Here is an 18,732-nt window from a genome sequence, read left to right on the forward strand (position 1 = left end):
ATCATTAGTGAACTTTTAGTCACCTTTTAGAGGTATAGCATTACTTTCCAACCTTGCCAAAGTTATTTCACCAACATAAAGTAATCAGCTTCTTCCTTGTCCCTTTTACCCCTCCCTGACACCTTATTTGTTTTGATTTTTACAGACTAGGAGATCTTTGGTCTAAGAGTCACCTGACAGTAACTGCATCTTTCTCACGAATGCTGTGAGTGTGTTGGCTTTCCTCCTTCCTTTTGTGCTGTCTCTATTTGAGATATAATGTCTGTCATGGGTTAATCCCAGCCAGTGCACAGGCACTCTCTCACTTTCACCCAGCCAGAGAAGGATGTGGGAGAGAATTGGAAGAGTCAAAGGGAGAAGGCTTGTGGATTGAGAGAAAGGCAGTTCAATGGGACAGCAATGAAAGAAAATAACAACATCAACATATACAAAACAAGTGATATACAATGCAATTGCTCACCACCTGCTGAGCGATGTCCAGCCATTTCCTGAGCAGAAGCCCCCAGCTAACTTTCCCCCCAGTTAATATACTGAATGGGATGCCATACAGTACGGAATATCCATCTGGTCGTCTGGGATCAGCTGTTCTGGCCTCCTTGTGTCCCCCAGTTTCATTGCTGGCAGGTTGTGAGAAGCTGAAAAGTCCTTGACTTAGTAGAAACTCTGCTTAGCAACAACCAAAACATCGGTGTGTTATCAGTTATTCTCATACTTGATCCAAACCACAGAACTGCACCAGGTACTAGGAAGAAAATTAACTGTATCCCAGCCAAAACCAGACCAAATCTGAATGGAGCAGGAAATTATGCAAGATTTAAGGTTGTGTGTACTCTACAGTAAACAGAGGGAGCAGCTGGTGCTCTAACATAAGCATCTGGATTCATTTGCCATAAAGTCCACTACAGACTATTCTTAAAGCCTCCTGACTTATGCCCTTACCCAAATGTGGGCACATTCCCCCAGGACTCATACAGAGACAGTCTTGGATCCTATCACCATCAGATGTGATATAATTTCCTTTTAGGAGAACTATGAAAAGCGTAGGAGGACTTTTCCTGCTTCCTCATTGCAAAGCGATTGCATTCAAGCCCTGAGGTAAAGCAGAGCACGACTTCTAAATCCAGAACCCTCCAGCCTGGGGTAGAACAACCCCTGTAAACCAGTGGGCTATTTTCTGCAAGGAAGAGCCATGGCACACTGCTCAGGTTATCTAAAGTGGGTGAAAAGCCAGTTGTGGTTACAGCTCTCCAAAGCAGCTACTGGAGCAATGGAGCTTACAATGGGGAAAGGCAAGAGAAAAGTCTGTGAGGACCTAAAGGTGAAAAGAAATCTGGGAAAACCTGGGGAGGGAGAAGCTGCTGTGTGCCAAAGCATCTTCTCAGGAGACAGAGGTGTTGTCACAAGTCAGGCTGCTTCTATGCAAAATGGAGGAGCTAAAGCTACAGAGACTTCCACCCTTCAGTTTTTGGTGGCCTTTGCTTCAAGGAAGGTATAGCCCTGATCAACTTCAGCATGGTGAGAACTGGCTGTTCTTACTCATTCTTCAAAGCTTTTTATGGACCGTTTGGACTTCACAAGTCACAGGGTGGAAATAGCTGGAGAAAAATAGGTAAATAAGCAAACCAAGAGATTTCTTGATGTTACTACCTGTGTCACAAATGCTGTGTGCCTGATGACAAAAGCAATTAGCACTGGGATGTCCATGCTAAGGAGCTCAGTTCCTACCAGCTACCTCGGTCCTCTAGGCCTGAAGGAAGCAGAAACCAGACATCACAGACATCCCAGCTTCCTACATGGCATTTGCACTTGGTATGGCTGCCCAGTAACCAGCCTCATTGAATCACTTAGGTTAGAAAAGACCTCTAAAATCACCAAGTCAAATCATTAACCCTGCACTGCCAAGTTCACCAATAGCCATGTCCCCACAAGTCCCACATCTTTTAAATACCTCCCAGGATGGTGACTCTACCACTTCCCTGGGCACCCTGTCCCAGTGCTTGACAGCCCTTTGGGGAAGAAGTTTTTCCTAATACCTGAGGCCATGATTTATCTGATATTAGCTGTCATCTGCAACCAAGGCCCATCGCACAAGGCACTGTACAAACACAGAGTGAGAGACACTTCCCCAAAGATTTTTCAAGCTAAACAGAGAAGACAGCTGAGTAAATTGCACACAGACTCTCTTTAAGAACCTGTCAGTAAGACCCCTTTGTAAAACGAGCTGTACTAAAACAGGGAAAGATCCCTGTAAAAGTCATATTCCACCTCTTTTTCTACATTCCTTGATAGAAAGTATTTTAGTTTCTGTCTCTGTCTCATAATTACTGTCATTACACTGTCTGTATATCACTTTAAATAATCCGCTTCCAACAACAGTATGATATGACATGGATACTGAAGAAACTCTTCCTAATATCCCATCTAAACCTCTCCTGGCACAACTCGAGTCCATCTCCTCTCGTCCTGTCACTTGTCACTCGGCAGAAGGGGCTGACACTCCTCCCAGCCACCAGGGGGCGCCGTGCGGCGGCGCGGCCTCCCCGGAAGTGACGGTGTTGTTTTCCTGCGGCACTTCCCGAGGCCGCCATGGACATCCTGAAGCGAGAGATCAGCAGGAAGCGCCAGCAGCTGGAGGAGAAGGAGCTCCTGGGGGTGAGCGCGGCCGGCGTGGAGACCAGGAGCCGCCCGGGGTGTGGGCTCGGGGAGGGCGGCGGGGGTGAGGCGGGAGCGGCCCGCGGTGGGCCAGGGAAGGGGCGCGGATGGCCCAGGCCGGGTTTGGCGAACGCGGGATGAGCCAGGATGGGATCGGGCAGCAGCCAGGAGGAGTTTGGGGCACAGATGCACCCTGGCTTCAGCCTCGCGGCTTTTGGAGGCTGGTTTAGTTTATTTGGGGCACTGAGAGGTGAGAAAAGTCAGTGCGACCTTTGGTGAGCAGCGTGGTTTCCTCCCCATGGCCGCGTTGTGTCCATAGGCGGGTAGGGTCCGAGCGGTGTGAGTGTGCCTGAAAACCCCGCAGGACAGCAGAACCGTGTCCGTGGCTGTCTGATTTTGGGTTTTGGTATCAGAGGCTGAAGTAGGGACCTGCGATCAGAGGCTGTTGTACGTCAGGCAAAGCATGAAGGAAGTTTGTACTAATCAAGGACAATGCTTTGGGGTGACCACGTTTTCCAGCTATTGTGAGCCTGGAATGTCTTTTCAGGCACATTTCTACAAAGGTGCTCCAAGCAAGCTTATAAAATACTCTGTACAAAGGTGATTTCTCCCACCTCCTTGATTTAATGTCAGATGATGTGTTTTGTATGGTTTATCTAAACAATCTGGGCCCGGTTGTGCACATCTGAAGTGGAGCTTTGCACCATGACCACCAAGGTGTTACATGACAAAAAACTTGTGTTTTCTAAAGTGCTGGTGAGCACATAGTGCTATTCATTCTGCTTGTACATTTATGCTGCAAAGTAACTCTATGTTGCTGATTTCAGAGGTGTTTCCAACTAGTTCCCTTTCTGTTGCAATGTAGCCATCTCTGGGAAAGGATGTAGCTGAATTCACCATGCCAAGTAAGAAAGTTTGAGCCATTTCTGCCCAACCACTCAAAACTGTGAACTGGTAACAGCTCTCCTTTCTTTTAGGGAAATAAGAAGTATTTCAAACGCAGTGAATTAGCTAAAAAGGAAGAGGAGGCCTACTTCCAAAGATGTGGGTACAAGGTATGGAAATTGTTCTTCCAGGACTTGGTGTGTTTATTTTGAAGTCTGCATTTTATTATCAAGAGTATCAATGTTGTTAATGATAATTGTTGTTCTTTGTTCAATCTGTTAATGTTATACATTAGCCTGTAAATGAGAAGCCACCTGGAGAGGTATGACTTTCCAAAACCATTTTCAATGCAGGAAAAGATGCATGACATACAGCTACCTAAGTTTGTGTTATGGTTTGGCTTTTATTTATTTTTTGTTTGTTTGTTTGTTTTTATTTGTGGAAAGCATGAAGTGGCTCGGGATCAAAGCTTGTCTTCCTTTCTTTTTAAATTGTGCTGTTAGGCATGAACACTGGATCTGATATAGACACCTTCCTCCCCTAATTGAGAAAATTGATACATTTGGATAATTTTATCTGCTCAGACAATCTTCATTGTCAGAATGTATGAAAGAAATCATTATAGTGTGGGTGTGCATCAAAAAGATCTGCCAACTTTCATATTTCTATTTGGGTTTTGGCCATCAACCAGGCCAGCAATGAGACTGTGCAACAACAGCATTTATGTTCTTGCTGGCAAATATTAGAAACAATTGGTAACCTCAGATGCATTTTGCAACAAATGGGTGATCTGGAAGGCTTTATCTGCCTTGTAACGGCGTCAGGGCAAGAGTTTACTGAAATGGAAAGAATGTTGATGTCTTTTACAAGTGTGTGTGCCTGCCTGCCTGCCTGAAGGGGTGTCTGGGAGGGGGGATGCATTCCCTGGGGAAGATAGTTTCATAATCTTGTTTGCTGTTACAGGGCACAAATAGGAGCTTTGTTTTCAAGTGACCTTTACCCAGTTAGTGACTTATTCTGAAACCTTGATCTGTTTGTGAATATTTGAACATCAATGCCAAAACGATTCTCGGAATGTGCAGCATAAAGTCATGGGAAAGTTCTGTGAATCCAGTTGCTTTTCCAAGTGGAAATGGCTGCCTGATGCCTTTTGAGCATTAGCTTGAATTCTTCAGAACCTGATGTGGTTAAAGTGGTGTTACCTGTGCTGCTGCAGCACCATTTTTGGTGCGAAGTGTAACCCTGAATATGGTTTTAAAATAAGTTACTTGGTTAAATTTAGTATCCTTTTAGACCCTCCCAGATTTCTGCATTTGTTATTTACTCTGTTAATGAGCCATGGAACACAGACTGATTTCTTTTTAAATTCAGGTGCCTTTTTGTTTTGCTTAGACTTAATAAATTGGAATAATTTCACTTGCTTGAAGGAAGCACTGAACAAAAATAACTGTGGTAAAGATACTGCTTATAACTTGGAGTCCAGCTGACAGAATGGATCAAATCTTTTTTCCCAATGCTGCTGTCTCTTTATGATTTCAAGAACATTTGTAAGTTAAAATTTGTAAGTGCCTTCTGCCACAGGAGTATATTTCTTTTTTTTTGTTTATGTATATATATATATAAGTTTACACAGTTCTTTCGTATTTTCTGTCACCTGTCAATTCCTCTTTCCCTGCATTGATGGAAGTTTTGTTTTTCCCCTCCCTTTATGTATTAAACATTGATTTAATTGTCCTTCCCTTGTTTATTCCAAACATATATGGTTGTAGGATTGTTTTTTTCTGTGTTTGCTAATACAGCATTGAATGTAGATTTGTGGCTGAATCTTGTGGATTCTCCCAGCCACACAGAGTCACACTGACACCTGAGTGCAAGGCTGTCACTGTGGCCTGAAAAAAGAAAAAGAAAAAAAAATGCAAGGGAAAAAAAAGTAAATTCTGTCCAATACCTTTCTCAGACTGATCAACCCAAATACAGGCTGCCCACTCACAGAGAATGCTTCAGGGTGCTCTAGGATTAATTGGATTGTTTCCCTTTTAGCAAATACAGAAAGGAAATAAATTCTAATAAGGAATCTAAGAAAAAACAAGATGTGAGTGAGCACTGGAGATATTTCCTTATTATAGGAATATTACCACCAGCAATCTGCTCCTGCTGTCAGAAGTGTTGAATTTGAGCTTATACAGGGAGCTGTAGTTACGTGGCTGCTGTCTGAAAATTACTTTGATCAAAGAGTTGTTTTGCATTATTAAAATATTGAATAATGAAGAAGGAATGCTCTATTTGATTCAGGAACCTTCTTTTAGACTAAGAGGAGTTGTTAATGAGAGCCTGCTCCTGTGAGGAATTTTCTTTTTTTGTTGGTGTTTTGGTTTTGTTGGGTTTTTTTTTTTTTTTTTACCTGCAAGAAACTGGCAAGATTGTTAGAAAGATGCATTACCTAAAACAAGCACCTCTCAAAACCCAGCAGAAACTGTAGGTCATTGCTAATTGTCCTCAGCTCACTGAAGCTGTAGGTAATACATTGACACTGGAAGAATCAGCTCCCCTCTCTCCCTGCCCTGGAGTTTTCCTTCCTGTCCTTGTTCTTGTGCATGGGTTTGTCCTGGGGAGCTGAATGAGGAAGTGGGCTGGGAACAGTACCAGTATTTGAGTTTGTCAGAGTATTTTCTGTTTGAATCATTTCCCCCTTCTGGTTCATCACACAGCGATGCAAATGCTCTTGCATGAGTAGGGAGGATGGAGCAGGGGCAAGAATCAACAGGCAGAGGGAGGATTTGCTATTTTTGGCATCAGTGCTGGCATCTGCCTGCTAAAGTGACAGCCAAACTTCAGCAGTTGTCCTTTCTGTTTGCTGGAGATCCTGCTTCCTGCAACCTGCAGAAGTGTTGGTTAATTACTGATTCTATCAGGAACTTTTATTGTTCTGTGAGATTCAATTATGGACCATAAAACTATGAAACTGAAGGTTTGTATTGTCTGATTAAAGTCTGTGTTCCAGAGTTCTGTATCTTCCCATTGTTTCTCATCAATATGTGAGTTTGTTTCCATTGCACATGAGTAACTATGTCTGTTGAATGTAGGTACAGGAGCAGGAAGAGGAGGAGAAACCACTGGCTACATCAAATCCAGTGCTGGAACTCGAACTGGCAGAGGAAAAGTTACCAATGACTCTTTCCAGACAGGAGGTAAAATTAATCCCTCTAAACAGACTCCTTGAGTTTACAGCAAATGCACCTGAAATTTCTTGTTAGAGCTGTTTTTGTCTAATGAACAGTACTTTTTATGGCAGTTTTATTAAATAATAAGCATCTATTTTTACAATCAGGAATTAATGATCATCTTTGCTTGTCAGCAGTCTGCTGTCCAACTGAATGCAAAGAGAGGTACAGATGATTAGAGCCTCTGTTATAGGGGTTTACACAGATGATGTATAACATTTCAGAGTGGTACTCTGAATATCAGCATTATCCTTGTATAATACTGATGATGGAATGCTTTTTCCAGGATTTTGTTTTTCCTCTGAGCTTCTTTTGTTTGTAGCTCGTTGGTCTGAACACAAATTTAGAAACTAAGTTTTGGAAGTTCAGATTGGCCTGTAGAAGAAACAGTTCAAAAGCCAGAGCAGCTGGGATCTTCTTTGCCTTTTCTAAGGATAAGAATGCCCATGTGGATTTAAGTTCACAATCACGGATCCATACCCCAAAACAGAAACAGGAAGTTCAGAATTACAGAATACACTGTAATCTTGGAAATGCTAAAATTCACAGCTGAGGTCATCCAAGCATGTCACATGTCCCCTTAATTTGGCAGGATATTCAGTTTTTTACAGGATTTGTAATGGGGCTGTTGGTTTTGTGTTTGGTTTGAAGTTTGAATCAAGCTGAGGTAGGCTTTTTAGCTTCCATTATATCTACTTTTAAGGTAGCTATCCTATTCAATAGTGTGGCTTAATATTTCCCAAATGCTTAGGGATGGGAGCTTTCATCTTGTGGCTGTGCTGGGACAACCTGCAGCCCAGATAGTATTTTTATTGCCAAGACAAATAGGTGAGTGAGATTATTGTCAAGTTCCATTGTGATTTTGAAAATGGTTTTTAAGCTCTGCCAGAGGGATGATTTTTGTGTCTTTGTTTAATCAAGTCAAAGCAGGAAGAAGTTAGGCTGTATCAAACAGCCTGGGATTTTATGCAAAATTTGGATTGGTAATATTTGGAATGACCTTTCACTGAAATACCGTGGGAATTTTATATTTAGATTGTAAAGTGTCTGGAACATTTTTCTACTGCTTAAAATATTGCCATTTCCTCTCCAGTCCAGCTCAGCTTGTTATTCTAAGCAAAGTAAATAAATCTGTCATTCTGGATTTTATTTTGCTTCCTTTATGCGTCAGGGAGTGCTTTAATTCCTTTCAGGTTATCAGGAGGTTACGAGAGAGGGGTGAGCCCATCAGGCTGTTTGGAGAAACAGATTATGATGCATTTCAACGTCTGAGGAAGATAGAAATTCTTGCACCTGAAGTGAACAAGGTAAGACTGCCTCTTAGTTACTGATTTGTGGTGGGATAATCAATGAATAACCCTATAAAGTTACTGAAAGTCATTTCAGCAAAGAGAATATGTGCTCTGTCTTATTTATTGCCTGAGAAACTCTGTTGAGTGTCAGAGTTCTGTGTATAATTGCAATTATGTTAGAGAGTTCTCCCTAGAGACTTCCAGTCCTTGCCAAGGGCCTTTGGGTGGCACTAATAACCCAGCTTGTGCTGCCCCTGCTTTTTCATGAGCAGAGAACAGTCATTTACTGTTAAAATAATCCTGTGTTTGTGATTATGTGCATCCCTGAGAAGGCACAGGTAAGTAGGAGCAGGACTGCATCCTGTCTCTCTGGGATATAATTGGTTCTTCAAATCCCTGTATTCCAGAGCTATAACTTGTTATGGAAACATCATTTCCCTACCCCTCCCCTTCCCTTTCAAGTAGCCATCAATTCAAAAACTGATTTGAAGATACAGCTATTTTTTTCCTTTTGTCTTAAGAAATGATCAGTTAAGTGAGGAGATGCCGATGGGGTTTGTTTTGCATTCACTGTTAACCAAATTTACAACCTTACTAAGAAAGTGACAGTTTGCAATTTCTTCTCTAATTTGTGGCAAAATAAATTGTTTTAAATGTCTTTTCTGGGGCTACCCATAAAAGGAAAGTCTTTTCCTCCTCAAGTCTTTAAAAATAAAGATAAACAGATCTAGAAATAAAAGCTCTGCTAGTGAAAGCTTTCCCTCCAGCGCCATCGATCACAGGAACAGGAGTTTTAGGAAATAGTGAGTGCATAAATAGGGTTGTGCTGAATTTTTGTTACATGTTTCAGTCACTCCTGTTGTCGTCTAGGGGCATTCTGTATGTTGCTTAGTCAACCAGTCTTGTGGTTCAGACATTTTTGGAGTAACTAAATGATTAATAGGTATGCTCCAGACAGCCAAGTGTGATGATGGAGGAGGGGAAGTAACTATGCATATCCATTCCCTGTGGAGTGGCTGAATTTATCTGAGGATAAGAAATGTCATACTCCTTTATAGAGCTTTATATTTTATGTCTCAAGACAAGAAGGCAAATCCTTCAAGTGTGACTAAGGCAAGTTTTTAACGTTATAAATATGGTTTAACTTTATATATATGGTTTTAAACTGATTCTGCATTTTGTAATCAGCTCTTCTAAAGCAGAGTGTTTTAAACAGATAATCTATATAAAACATTCTGCTATATTTTAATAATTTGTAATAAAGGGAAACAACATAATGGTTTTATGTGTAGTACTGAAGGAGTGTTACCTTATTTACAGCTTTTTTGAAGACAGATGTGAAGACTTGTAGAGAGCTGATGATGGTTATGGTGTGGTTTTTGTTTGTTTTGGGGTGGTTCAGTGCATTGCTTGCAAAAAATAACTTGAAGGAAGTCCTAAAGGGTGATTCTGTCCTCCAGGCTTTTTTTTTGGTGAAAATACTGTAAAAAGTCTTTTTCATAGGTATGAACACTGTAGAAGTTCATGCACCTGCTTTTTGTTAAATGCTGAAGCAATCCAGAAACTGGTTTTGGAGTTCAGTTAAATTCAGACAACATGGCTAAAACCTTATGTGTGTTTTTACAGAATTTGCATCTTAAACAGTATTTAGATGCTCACAGTGTCAGTACTGAACTGCTTTTATTTACTTGAGGGTGTTTTTGTAAATTAGTAATTTTTTTCTCTTTTCTAGGGCCTGAGAAATGACCTGAAGGCTGCCTTGGATAAGATTGATCAGCAATATTTGAATGAAATTGTAGGCGGCCAAGAAGCAGGAGATGATGACTCCCAGAATGACCTGAAAGTCCATGAGGAGAATACTACTATTGAAGAACTAGAAGTATGGGATAGATCTTAACTAAGGGTTGTTAGATGTAGTATGTTGCTGTGAGAAAGCTTCAGGATTTAGACAAATTTTAGACAAAATTGTTGTCTTTTCAACAGCTGACTTAGGCATTCTGAAGTATTCTTAAAGAGGAAATTTAGGTTTCTAAGCCTGGAGTTGCACTGTAGGTTCCTACAGAAGGCAAGTGAAAACTCAAGTGGACTGTGCATCCCCAAGGGGACAGGTGCTGCCTGCAAAGACAGTGATACACATAAGAGTACTTCTTCAGGGGTTTCAGAAGTAGAGATTTAATTGCAATACCTTACCTGGTCATAAATTCTAAAGCCTTTCCAATGAATATTTGAGAGGCTAATAAGGCCAGTATCAAGGAATTTTCCCTGTACCGGAAAGAAGGACTCTAAAAAATAGAAAGAATATTTGATATGAAAACATCTAGGACAAAAAAAGGTGAGCATCAGAAATAGGCAGACCACAGGAAATCTAAGAAGTGCAGAGATAATGTATCCCAGAAACCTGAGTGCAAATGGCTACTCTGTTCTGAAAGAATCCTGTGGTGTTTGTGAGTGAGTGGAGCGTGAGTGCCAGGAAATGCATTCAGCACCTGGTATTTCAGGGTACTGTTTTGAAAAGCACATTAACTTGAGCTGAAGACTTTTACCCTTAATCTTCAAAACTCTTTGCAGGAGTTAATCTTCATAACGTCCTTCCAAAAGCATGTTTAAGAAATAATACGATTTATAGCTGAAAGCTGAAGTGAATACATTATTATTAAGAAATAGTCTGGCTTTTTTTGTTATGGTGCCAGGCATTCTGGTTTAAAATAACTGCAGTACCAGGATGGATAGCAGTTGTAATGGAGCTGCATTTTATTGATGTGCTAGTTCTCAAAATACCCCCTTTTTGTGGCAGTAGGGTGGGCTTGGTTTGAGCCATGCAAGCAATCTTTATAAAAAGTTTGAAAACACTGTCTTAATTTTGTGCTACTTTAACTGCACAGCCTTTAGCATAAAGGCTTACATTGAACTTGGCTCCAAGTCTGGGAAATTTTTAAAATAAAAGTCACTTTGGAAATGTGAGGGCAATGGAAATAGAGTATAAATCCATCTATACCTACTGGAAAATGTTTATAAAACTTGCTGTTATTATTTACAGTTTTCAGGTTTTGGCAGGAACGTGGAGTATTGGAGAATACGGCTGGGGTTTTTTTGTGGTTTGTTGCTTGGTTTTGGGGTTTTTTCTTTTTTTTTAATTTTTTAAAAATTTTTTTATTTGTTCCCTCAAATTCACAGTTGCAATTAAATGGTAAAAAGCCCCAGTACATCAGAGAATTGAAACAGCATAACAAAATAATTAGGTTAATTGATGGCTTTGGGGATCTCAAGAAATACAGTGCACCCACAGTTCCCTTGAAACAATACTGTCAGACAGCTGCTAATTATGCCAATAATTTAGCAGTTAATGATTGAAGAACTACTGTTGCATTGACTTTTCAGAAATAATAAAATTGGCTTTGTGATGTAAACGTTTTGAACAGATTAACGACTTCCAGTAGCATATGTAACTGTTTCATTCTGTTTCATGATGAGTGTTTGGGATTTTTGGTGGAGTTTATTGCAGTTCATGGTGCAGTGAACCATGCTCTGCTGTGGTGGTGCTGGCAATCTAGACAAAGTAGAAATAATGGCCTTTTTTTCCCCCTGTTCTAGGCTTTGGGAGAATCCTTAGGACGGGGTGATGATCACTATGATATGGACATCATAACAAAGTTCTTGAAGGTAAAAGAATCTAATTATTCTGTAGCTGTGTCATATTATTACAATCGTGCAGATATATCTCATGAATAGAAGGGTGGGTTTCAGCTGCTTGAGAGGAAAAACTCACATGTTTTTTGTAAGATGTGGGTTTTTTGAAATGCTTGGCACTACACAGCTTTTGTTAGTCACAACAGTGACTTGTGCCAGATCTGGGAAGGAGCTCTTGGGAGAACAGCACTCTTCAAAATCTGGTCCTGCTTTTCCAGACAAAATCAATACGGTTTTGATTTTCGTGTGATACTTGAGGCAGTTGTCTGTGTAGTACTGTGGCATCAAAATCTTCTGAGGAGTTTCCTTGGAACAGTGCAAGCTGAATTGGAATGTCACCTGATACTGTTGTGTGAAATGAGAGATTTTTAAAGGAAGTCCACAGGTTCAAGTGCATGGCAAGGAATTGTTTCCTTGTTTCCTGGCAAGAAACCTGTGTTGCCTCTCAGCTGAATCAGCCGGTGCCTGTGTAACTGTTGTGGTGATCAAAGTTAAAGCTTTAATTTGTGTGTGTACATTTAGGAGAAGAGGTTTGTCCCTATCCTTCCTGAAAGAGGCTTTACCTTCTTAACTCAGATTTCTCCAAAAAACTCATTTTGCCTTGGTGGCTTAACCTGTTGTGCCTGATGTGCTGGGGAGGTCACTAGATGGCACCATGACACAGATGTGCTTGTTCCCTGCAGTTCCTCCTGGGGGTTTGGGCCAAGGAGCTGAACGCCAGAGAGGACTACGTGAAGCGGGGCGTGCAGGGGAAGCTGAACAGTGCCACTCAGAAACAGACTGAGTCCTACCTGAGGCCTCTCTTCAGAAAGCTCCGGAAAAGGGTAAATCACCTTGAAAGGCCACTTCAGCTTTTGCTTGCCAGGTACCCAGCCTCAGTGCTCTGTCCTAGGGCAGTGTTAGCCTCACTAGGGACAGGGGGTAAGTGAATTGGTCACAGTTTCTGTGTCTGGAGCTCACAATGCCTAGTTCTGACTTTATCTCAGTCAGTAAAATCTTCTGCCCTCCAGCTTTTGCTTAAAGCAGCACCTGCTCACTGGGTTGCAAACACGACAGACAATTGGGGTTGCATTTTGCACTTTGCCATCAGCTACCAGGTGTAACCACTTAACCTCTCCTGCTTCAGATCCTTCATCTGAATAACGAACATATTATCCTTTGTGAAAGTCCTCGAGCAAGGGTAGCTGCTAAACTTTGTAGAAATGCTGAGTAAGATGATTTTCCTGAGCTGCTGTTCTGAAGTAAATACGTCTTTTTTTTTTTTTTTTCTCCTCTCTCCTCTAGACACTTCCTGCAGACATCAAAGAATCAATAACAGATATTATTAAGTTCATGTTGCAAAGAGAATACGTGAAGGTACGTTTGTTTGCGCTCTTCCATCGTGTTCACACTGTCTTGTTGTAAAAGATCGAGTTTGTTGCTTCAACATTTCAATTTTTTTTTTTTAATTTTGAAGATGCATAGCTGGAAATACAACATCTACCCCAACAAAATGAAAAATGGTTGTGAAATGTTAGTCTCCAAGTAGTGTTTGATCCACAGCCTGACAAAAGATCTTTTGAGCATCGTGAAACTGCAGAGCTTTGCAAAGAAGAAGAAAATTTTTCTCAGAGATGGTTATATTAAGTTGCAGAGGAATCCTTTAGGGGAAACCTGGTATTCCAAGGTTAAATGTAGGGATTGAATAAATAGTAATAGGATGTTGATGATTAATTATTTAATTAGAAATTAATTGAGACAAACTGAGTTTGAATAGGAATGATTGAATAGAAGGCACTGTCCCTTTCTTTGTCTACACTCACATTAGGTGGCCTGGTAAGGTTGAGGTAAGTAAATGAGAAGATTATTTGGACAAAGTCTGCTCACTCCTCACTGGAGCAGGCAGAAGTACTTTGGGACTTCTGATCAAAGAAGATACAAGATCAAAGGCAGTGTTAGATTTTATTTGTAGCTGCCTTCAGAAGTGAAACTCAAATACCAATAGCGTTTGTTGAAGCAGCTTGTGTATGCCGAGGAAACTGAGCTGTCTTTTACCTTTAAATTTATAGTATTTCTTACTGTTCTTGTGAGGACTTGGCATAGTTTGTCAAGTAAGCAAGCAAACCTGCGTTTGATACTGAAAAAAACTTTATATGGCCTAAGGCAAGTTCAATCCAAATAATTTGGAAGTAGAACATGTGGGATGTATGATAGTGGGGTTTTGTTCTGAGGCATTTTTTTTCTCTTGGTTGTCATCATTATGTGGAAATTCCCTTTCCAATACCTTCTCAGACTAATGAGCATGCAGGAATGTGGTGTATCTCTGGGTTAATCAGCAGTGCTCCTCTCTACTCTAGGTGCTTGGCTTTAAGTAAACTTCACAGAGAGATTTTGGATGACTTGAGTATCAGTTTGGATGTTTTGGTGGTTTTGTTTTTTTTCTTTTTTTAACATTAGGCTAATGCTTTTACAGATAGTCACATCCTTTTCAATTTTGCTTCCTAAGAGACTTGTCTCTTTTTGCCTGCTATTGTCTTCTGTCTCTTTTTGCCTGCTGCTTGCTTTGTGCAGCCTAGTGAATACTGTCAGCCACAAATTCTTGCTGCTTTGTTAGTTGAAAAGCTTGAAAGATTTTAATTTCGAAATCAATGTGTTGACAGCAGGCAAATGCCAGAATGCAAGTTGTCCACTCAGCCTTAATTAACCCTGTTGTGACAGTCCTGTAAGGGTCTTTAATTGCATGTTCACATACTGTTTCATCACAAAAGTATATTTAAGTCAGCAAGTAAGTATTTGACTAAGGCTGTTCAGATTCTGCCTCATGTAGGTGATGACTAAGTCCTGTCCCCTCTTCAAATTTGCTTTTAGCTTTGTCTGCAACCCCCTGCCTTGTTCATTATTCACCTCCCAGTTTGCTCAGTGCCAGTTGGAAAGAATCTGCACCCGCTGGTCATGATTGCTACTTCTTATTGTCTAGTTTCTGAATGGGAGGTGATAAATGAGCTCTTTATCAGTGAGTTTTGTAGCTGCTCTCCAATAGAGAAGGAGTGTCTTGTTCCACGTCCTTCAAGTTTTTCTGTAATTGTATCTATCACTTGCTGGTTCTCAGTTATGTTGTCTTTTTTTGTTTTTTTAAGCCCTATACTTCTCTTTTTTTCTCCCTTTCTTTCTGTTAATTTTCGAGTTTTATCCCTGTTTTTCCCCAGGGATGTTGTGTGTTACAGCTTTAAAAGGGGATCTGCTCTCTTGATGGGGAAATTCCTGATTGATTTACTGCTGCTACTGCTCTGGCCATATAAACATGGTTACAAATATAACGTTATTTAACCTGAGATGGCGGAGTTGAAAATAATCCCAGTAAACCTTAGTTTTAATCAAGGTAACCAGACTGTATTATCCCAGTAAACCTTAGTTTTAATCAAGGTAACCAGACTGTATTATCCAGTGCTTTTTTTTCCCATAAGGGAGAGTCCACAGTCCTTGCTTCTCTCGGAGTTCAGGTGGGAAGGTGTGTTGTGCAGTTGGTTAATTCTGTGCAATGACACTGCGTCAGAGAGACTGGAATGGGTGTTTCACTGAACCTGGCAGTGCAAAAATACTCTGCTCTGTGTGGTGGCTCTCTTGTGGTGCTCAGAGTGCTGCCCTTCCCTCTCCAGGCAAACGATGCCTATCTGCAGATGGCCATTGGCAATGCCCCCTGGCCCATCGGTGTCACCATGGTTGGCATCCACGCGCGGACAGGGCGCGAGAAGATCTTCTCCAAACACGTGGCCCACGTGCTCAACGATGAAACTCAGAGGAAGTACATACAGGTAATGTCAGCTTTGGAAATCCAGCAGGTCTGCTTGTGCTGGGGGATCTTTGAGAAATATTGGTATCAGGTGATATGGTAAAAGGGTGCTAGAAATGGACGGGTTTAGTTTGGGTTAAGCATAGCATCCAGTTAATAGGTAGCTCATCCTGGACCTGAAGGCTCTTCACTGCTGAGCCAGGAGCAGTCTAATGGGTTTTTCTGAGCTGCTGTGAACCTGCATGAGCACCATAGCAGCTGTGAAGACAGGCTTGGTTCTCCTGAGGTCCCTCACTGCTTGTGGTTTAAACATCATGCACAGAATTTAATACGGTAAAATTCAGTCCTTCTGACTATTTCTGCAACTAGATGAATGCATTCATAAATAAATTCATCAATCTGGGCTCAAAATTCCCGGTTTAGTTCCTACTGTGCATCTTCATACTCGTGGACTTCTGGTTGTGGAATTAGTAGCAGTGCTGTTTTTCTGCTCTGACCTTTCAAGGCAGTGGGTGGACAGTTCTGAGGAAACAAGTCTTCTCTCTTTGTATTGTTAAACAATTGCCAGTTGCAGTTTCATTGAGATAAAAACCTTCTGGGTTAACTCTGAAGCCTCCAGAGCAGCATCATGGAGCTCAGAGCTCCAGGCAGGAGAGGTTTACATAAATGTCTCCCTGCTGCTGCAGCAGGACTCCTGTTGCTTTTCAGCTTCTGCAGATGTCTGCAAGGAAATTGTGTGCAAAATCCAACTTCCTCTTCTGCTCTGAGTCTCTCTGTATTTGGGCTGCAAGTGTAACCTTTGGTTTCTCTTCAACTCTAGTTTTTAATAGCATAACCTGAAAACATATCATTGTGAAGTCAGAGGGACCTCCAGACACTTACAGAGACAACAAATTAAATTTGACTAATTATTTAGTAAGGTGAAAATTGACATGTGGATTATGCATCTTCAGAGAGGCGTCAGTTATTCTTGGAAACAGTTAATGGATGAAATAGCTTTAAACTGGGTAATGTTGTTGTGATCTGTATTAATCAGCATGACCATAATGCTGCTTCTCCAATTTTGGTGAATAATTCATAGATTCACAGAATGGTTTGAGTTGAAAGAGACCTGAAAAGACCATCAAGTTCCAACTTCCCTGTCAGGGAACCTTCCACTAGACCAGGCTGTCAGTAATTAGCCATCTCTATCCATTTTCCACTCCTGGAGCAGGAAGATCTCTGCTCCAGAGTGTTGCTTGGTCTCTCTTAATGTAGCATAGCTTGTGAAAGATGTGTATGAACTCCCCAGTTTGTCCCTTCTCTGCATTTGTGGCTACATCTGTTGGCCAAGGAAATCTTCGTGTTCATCTTCCCACTGTGAATTTCCTGTCTCTGCTTCTGAATTACTCAACTCCCTGAAGCACCAAGATGAAGTTGACTTTAAACAGTGTGTTCTCCATGTTGGTTTTAAATACTGGGTCTTGTTGAATGAGTGTGATTCAAACTGGAGCATGGGATATTACATGTGCTCCCAGCAGCTACATGAAGCTAACATGTTCCTGATTACAGAACCTTGGAGTGAGAACGTCCCAAACAAGGAGTCATTATGGTGCTGGGGCATACTTTCCATGTTTGCCTGCATTGAAAAGGCCAAAGCATCATCCTGTTGAATCATTTTTCCCTGAGTGAGTAGCTGCCTTCCCATGAGGAGAGTCTTGTGACAGGGATGTGACTCTGCCATCTTGGAGTACAATGTCACTGCTAAATTACACTGCCACCACAGCAGCTGGCTTTCTTCTTTGTTAGACTTTTCTGTGTGACTTGAAAGAAAGTAATCTCAGGGTTCCTGTCGTATTGGTTTTTGGCAATTGATGCCTTGAAAGAACTGAGAAGAAAAGTTCATGTTCTGCCTTTCTCTTTGATTACTTCCGTGTGCCTCTGTGGTGTCCTGTGTGGTACCACAGTTCCCCTCCTGAGAAGTGTTTTGTTCTTGCCTTGCCTGTGCAGCTTGTTTTGGTGTCAGAAATTGCTTTTATGCTCTTTAGAATTTTAATATTCAGCTTTCTTGTAAATATCTTTTATGATGATATCATTTGCTCCCTTGGTGATAAAGAGGGATTAGAGAATTCCTGTGATCCTTCACTGTGAATCTTATCAGGTGGGACTGAAGCTGTAGCCTTTTTGATTATGCCACAAGCTCCTCTAATATTGAAGAGAACCTCAAACTTTGAACAGAATAACAACCAAAATAAAAATCCCAAACCCAAAATAGCAGCCTTTTCTTTTTAATTCTTCTTGTTAAGTTTAAAAATACTGTAGGCTATGAAGTTAGTTTAACAGCTGCAGCCTTATTACAGAATTGTCCTTGTTTTGTTCATTCCTAGGGGCTGAAGAGGCTCATGACCATTTGCCAGAAGCACTTCCCAACAGACCCATCGAAGTGTGTGGAGTACAATGCTCTCTGAGGCTCTGCAGGGGCCAGGCTGGAACTCACATTTCAGTTTCCAAAACTCAGAGAGGATGGAAGAGACAGAGTTTGAGCTTGAACACCAACAGGAACTTGGGGTGGACTTTGCAAAAAAACCCAGAAAGCAGGAGATTTTCTACAACTTCCTTTTTACAAGCCCCGTTTATTGAGGTTCATTTTTAAATCTGTGCTTTTTGCTGAACAGATCCAATGTACAGCAGAGGGGGTGGGTTTTGAGGAGGTTAAGACTAAAACAATGACCAAGGAACAATGCACAGGACCACTGCTTTTATTTCAGTTTGTTGTTGAGGGAACTGTGCAGACTGAACTGTTTCCCATATTTTAGAGCTTTAGGTGAGTCTCAGCCCTACAAGGAGCACATGTGGAGCTTTTTTTGGCTGTTTTTGCATTGGAGACTGATGTGGGGAGATGATTAGAGGGAAGCAGTTGAATCTGAATCTTGGTTATTTCTGTAAATATAAAGACTTTATTGGCAAATCTTTCATGTGGTATTTATCAGAAATAAAAAAAAAAGGTTTATGTATTTCTCAGCCTCAGTGCAAAGAGTTTTTGATCTTGAATGCATCTGATTTAGCTTTTTTTTTTTTTCTTTTTGGTAACGACACTTTTAATACAAACCTTCTGTGCTTGGGGGAAGTAATCTTATGGCTCTTGAGGCTTTCAAATTCCATTTTTATACATCTGGAGAAAATTTTCAGCCTGCTGGGCATTGCAGAGAAAATAATTAGGACCTCCCATGACCATGACCAGTATTTC

General features: G+C 41.1%; 1 protein-coding gene across 2 annotated transcripts; it reads left to right on the forward strand.

Moving 5' to 3' along the window:
• Nucleotides 1–2,495: 2,495 nt before the first annotated feature.
• Nucleotides 2,496–18,500, forward strand: PRPF18 (pre-mRNA processing factor 18). 2 transcript variants are annotated; one of them, XM_085082996.1, is made up of 11 exons: nt 2,496–2,652; nt 3,630–3,707; nt 3,833–3,859; nt 6,621–6,725; nt 7,952–8,065; nt 9,783–9,929; nt 11,642–11,710; nt 12,421–12,561; nt 13,022–13,093; nt 15,373–15,528; nt 17,873–18,500. In XM_085082996.1, exons 1-11 carry the CDS (start codon nt 2,587–2,589, stop codon nt 17,951–17,953), a joined length of 1,056 nt encoding a protein of 351 aa, XP_084939122.1. In that variant the 5' UTR covers nt 2,496–2,586; the 3' UTR covers nt 17,954–18,500. The 2 variants fall into 2 exon arrangements, with proteins under 2 accessions (XP_084939122.1, XP_084939131.1); XM_085083005.1 differs by lacking the exon at nt 3,833–3,859.
• The last annotated feature ends 232 nt before the right edge of the window (nt 18,501–18,732 follow it).

Source organism: Lichenostomus cassidix, chromosome 1Aa (assembly GCF_008360975.1).
Source record: "Lichenostomus cassidix isolate B80296 chromosome 1Aa, HeHo_3.0, whole genome shotgun sequence".
In the NCBI taxonomy this organism is placed as follows: Eukaryota; Metazoa; Chordata; class Aves; order Passeriformes; family Meliphagidae; genus Lichenostomus; species Lichenostomus cassidix.

Excerpts from the sequence above, each read along its gene's own strand:
- PRPF18 (XM_085082996.1), top strand. The coding sequence starts at position 2,587 with ATGGACATCCTGAAGCGAGAGATCAGCAGGAAGCGCCAGCAGCTGGAG. Across the intron at positions 6,726-7,951 it reads TGACTCTTTCCAGACAGGAG|GTTATCAGGAGGTTACGAGA; the intron begins GTAAAATTAATC and ends AATTCCTTTCAG. Across the intron at positions 11,711-12,420 it reads TCATAACAAAGTTCTTGAAG|TTCCTCCTGGGGGTTTGGGC; the intron begins GTAAAAGAATCT and ends TGTTCCCTGCAG.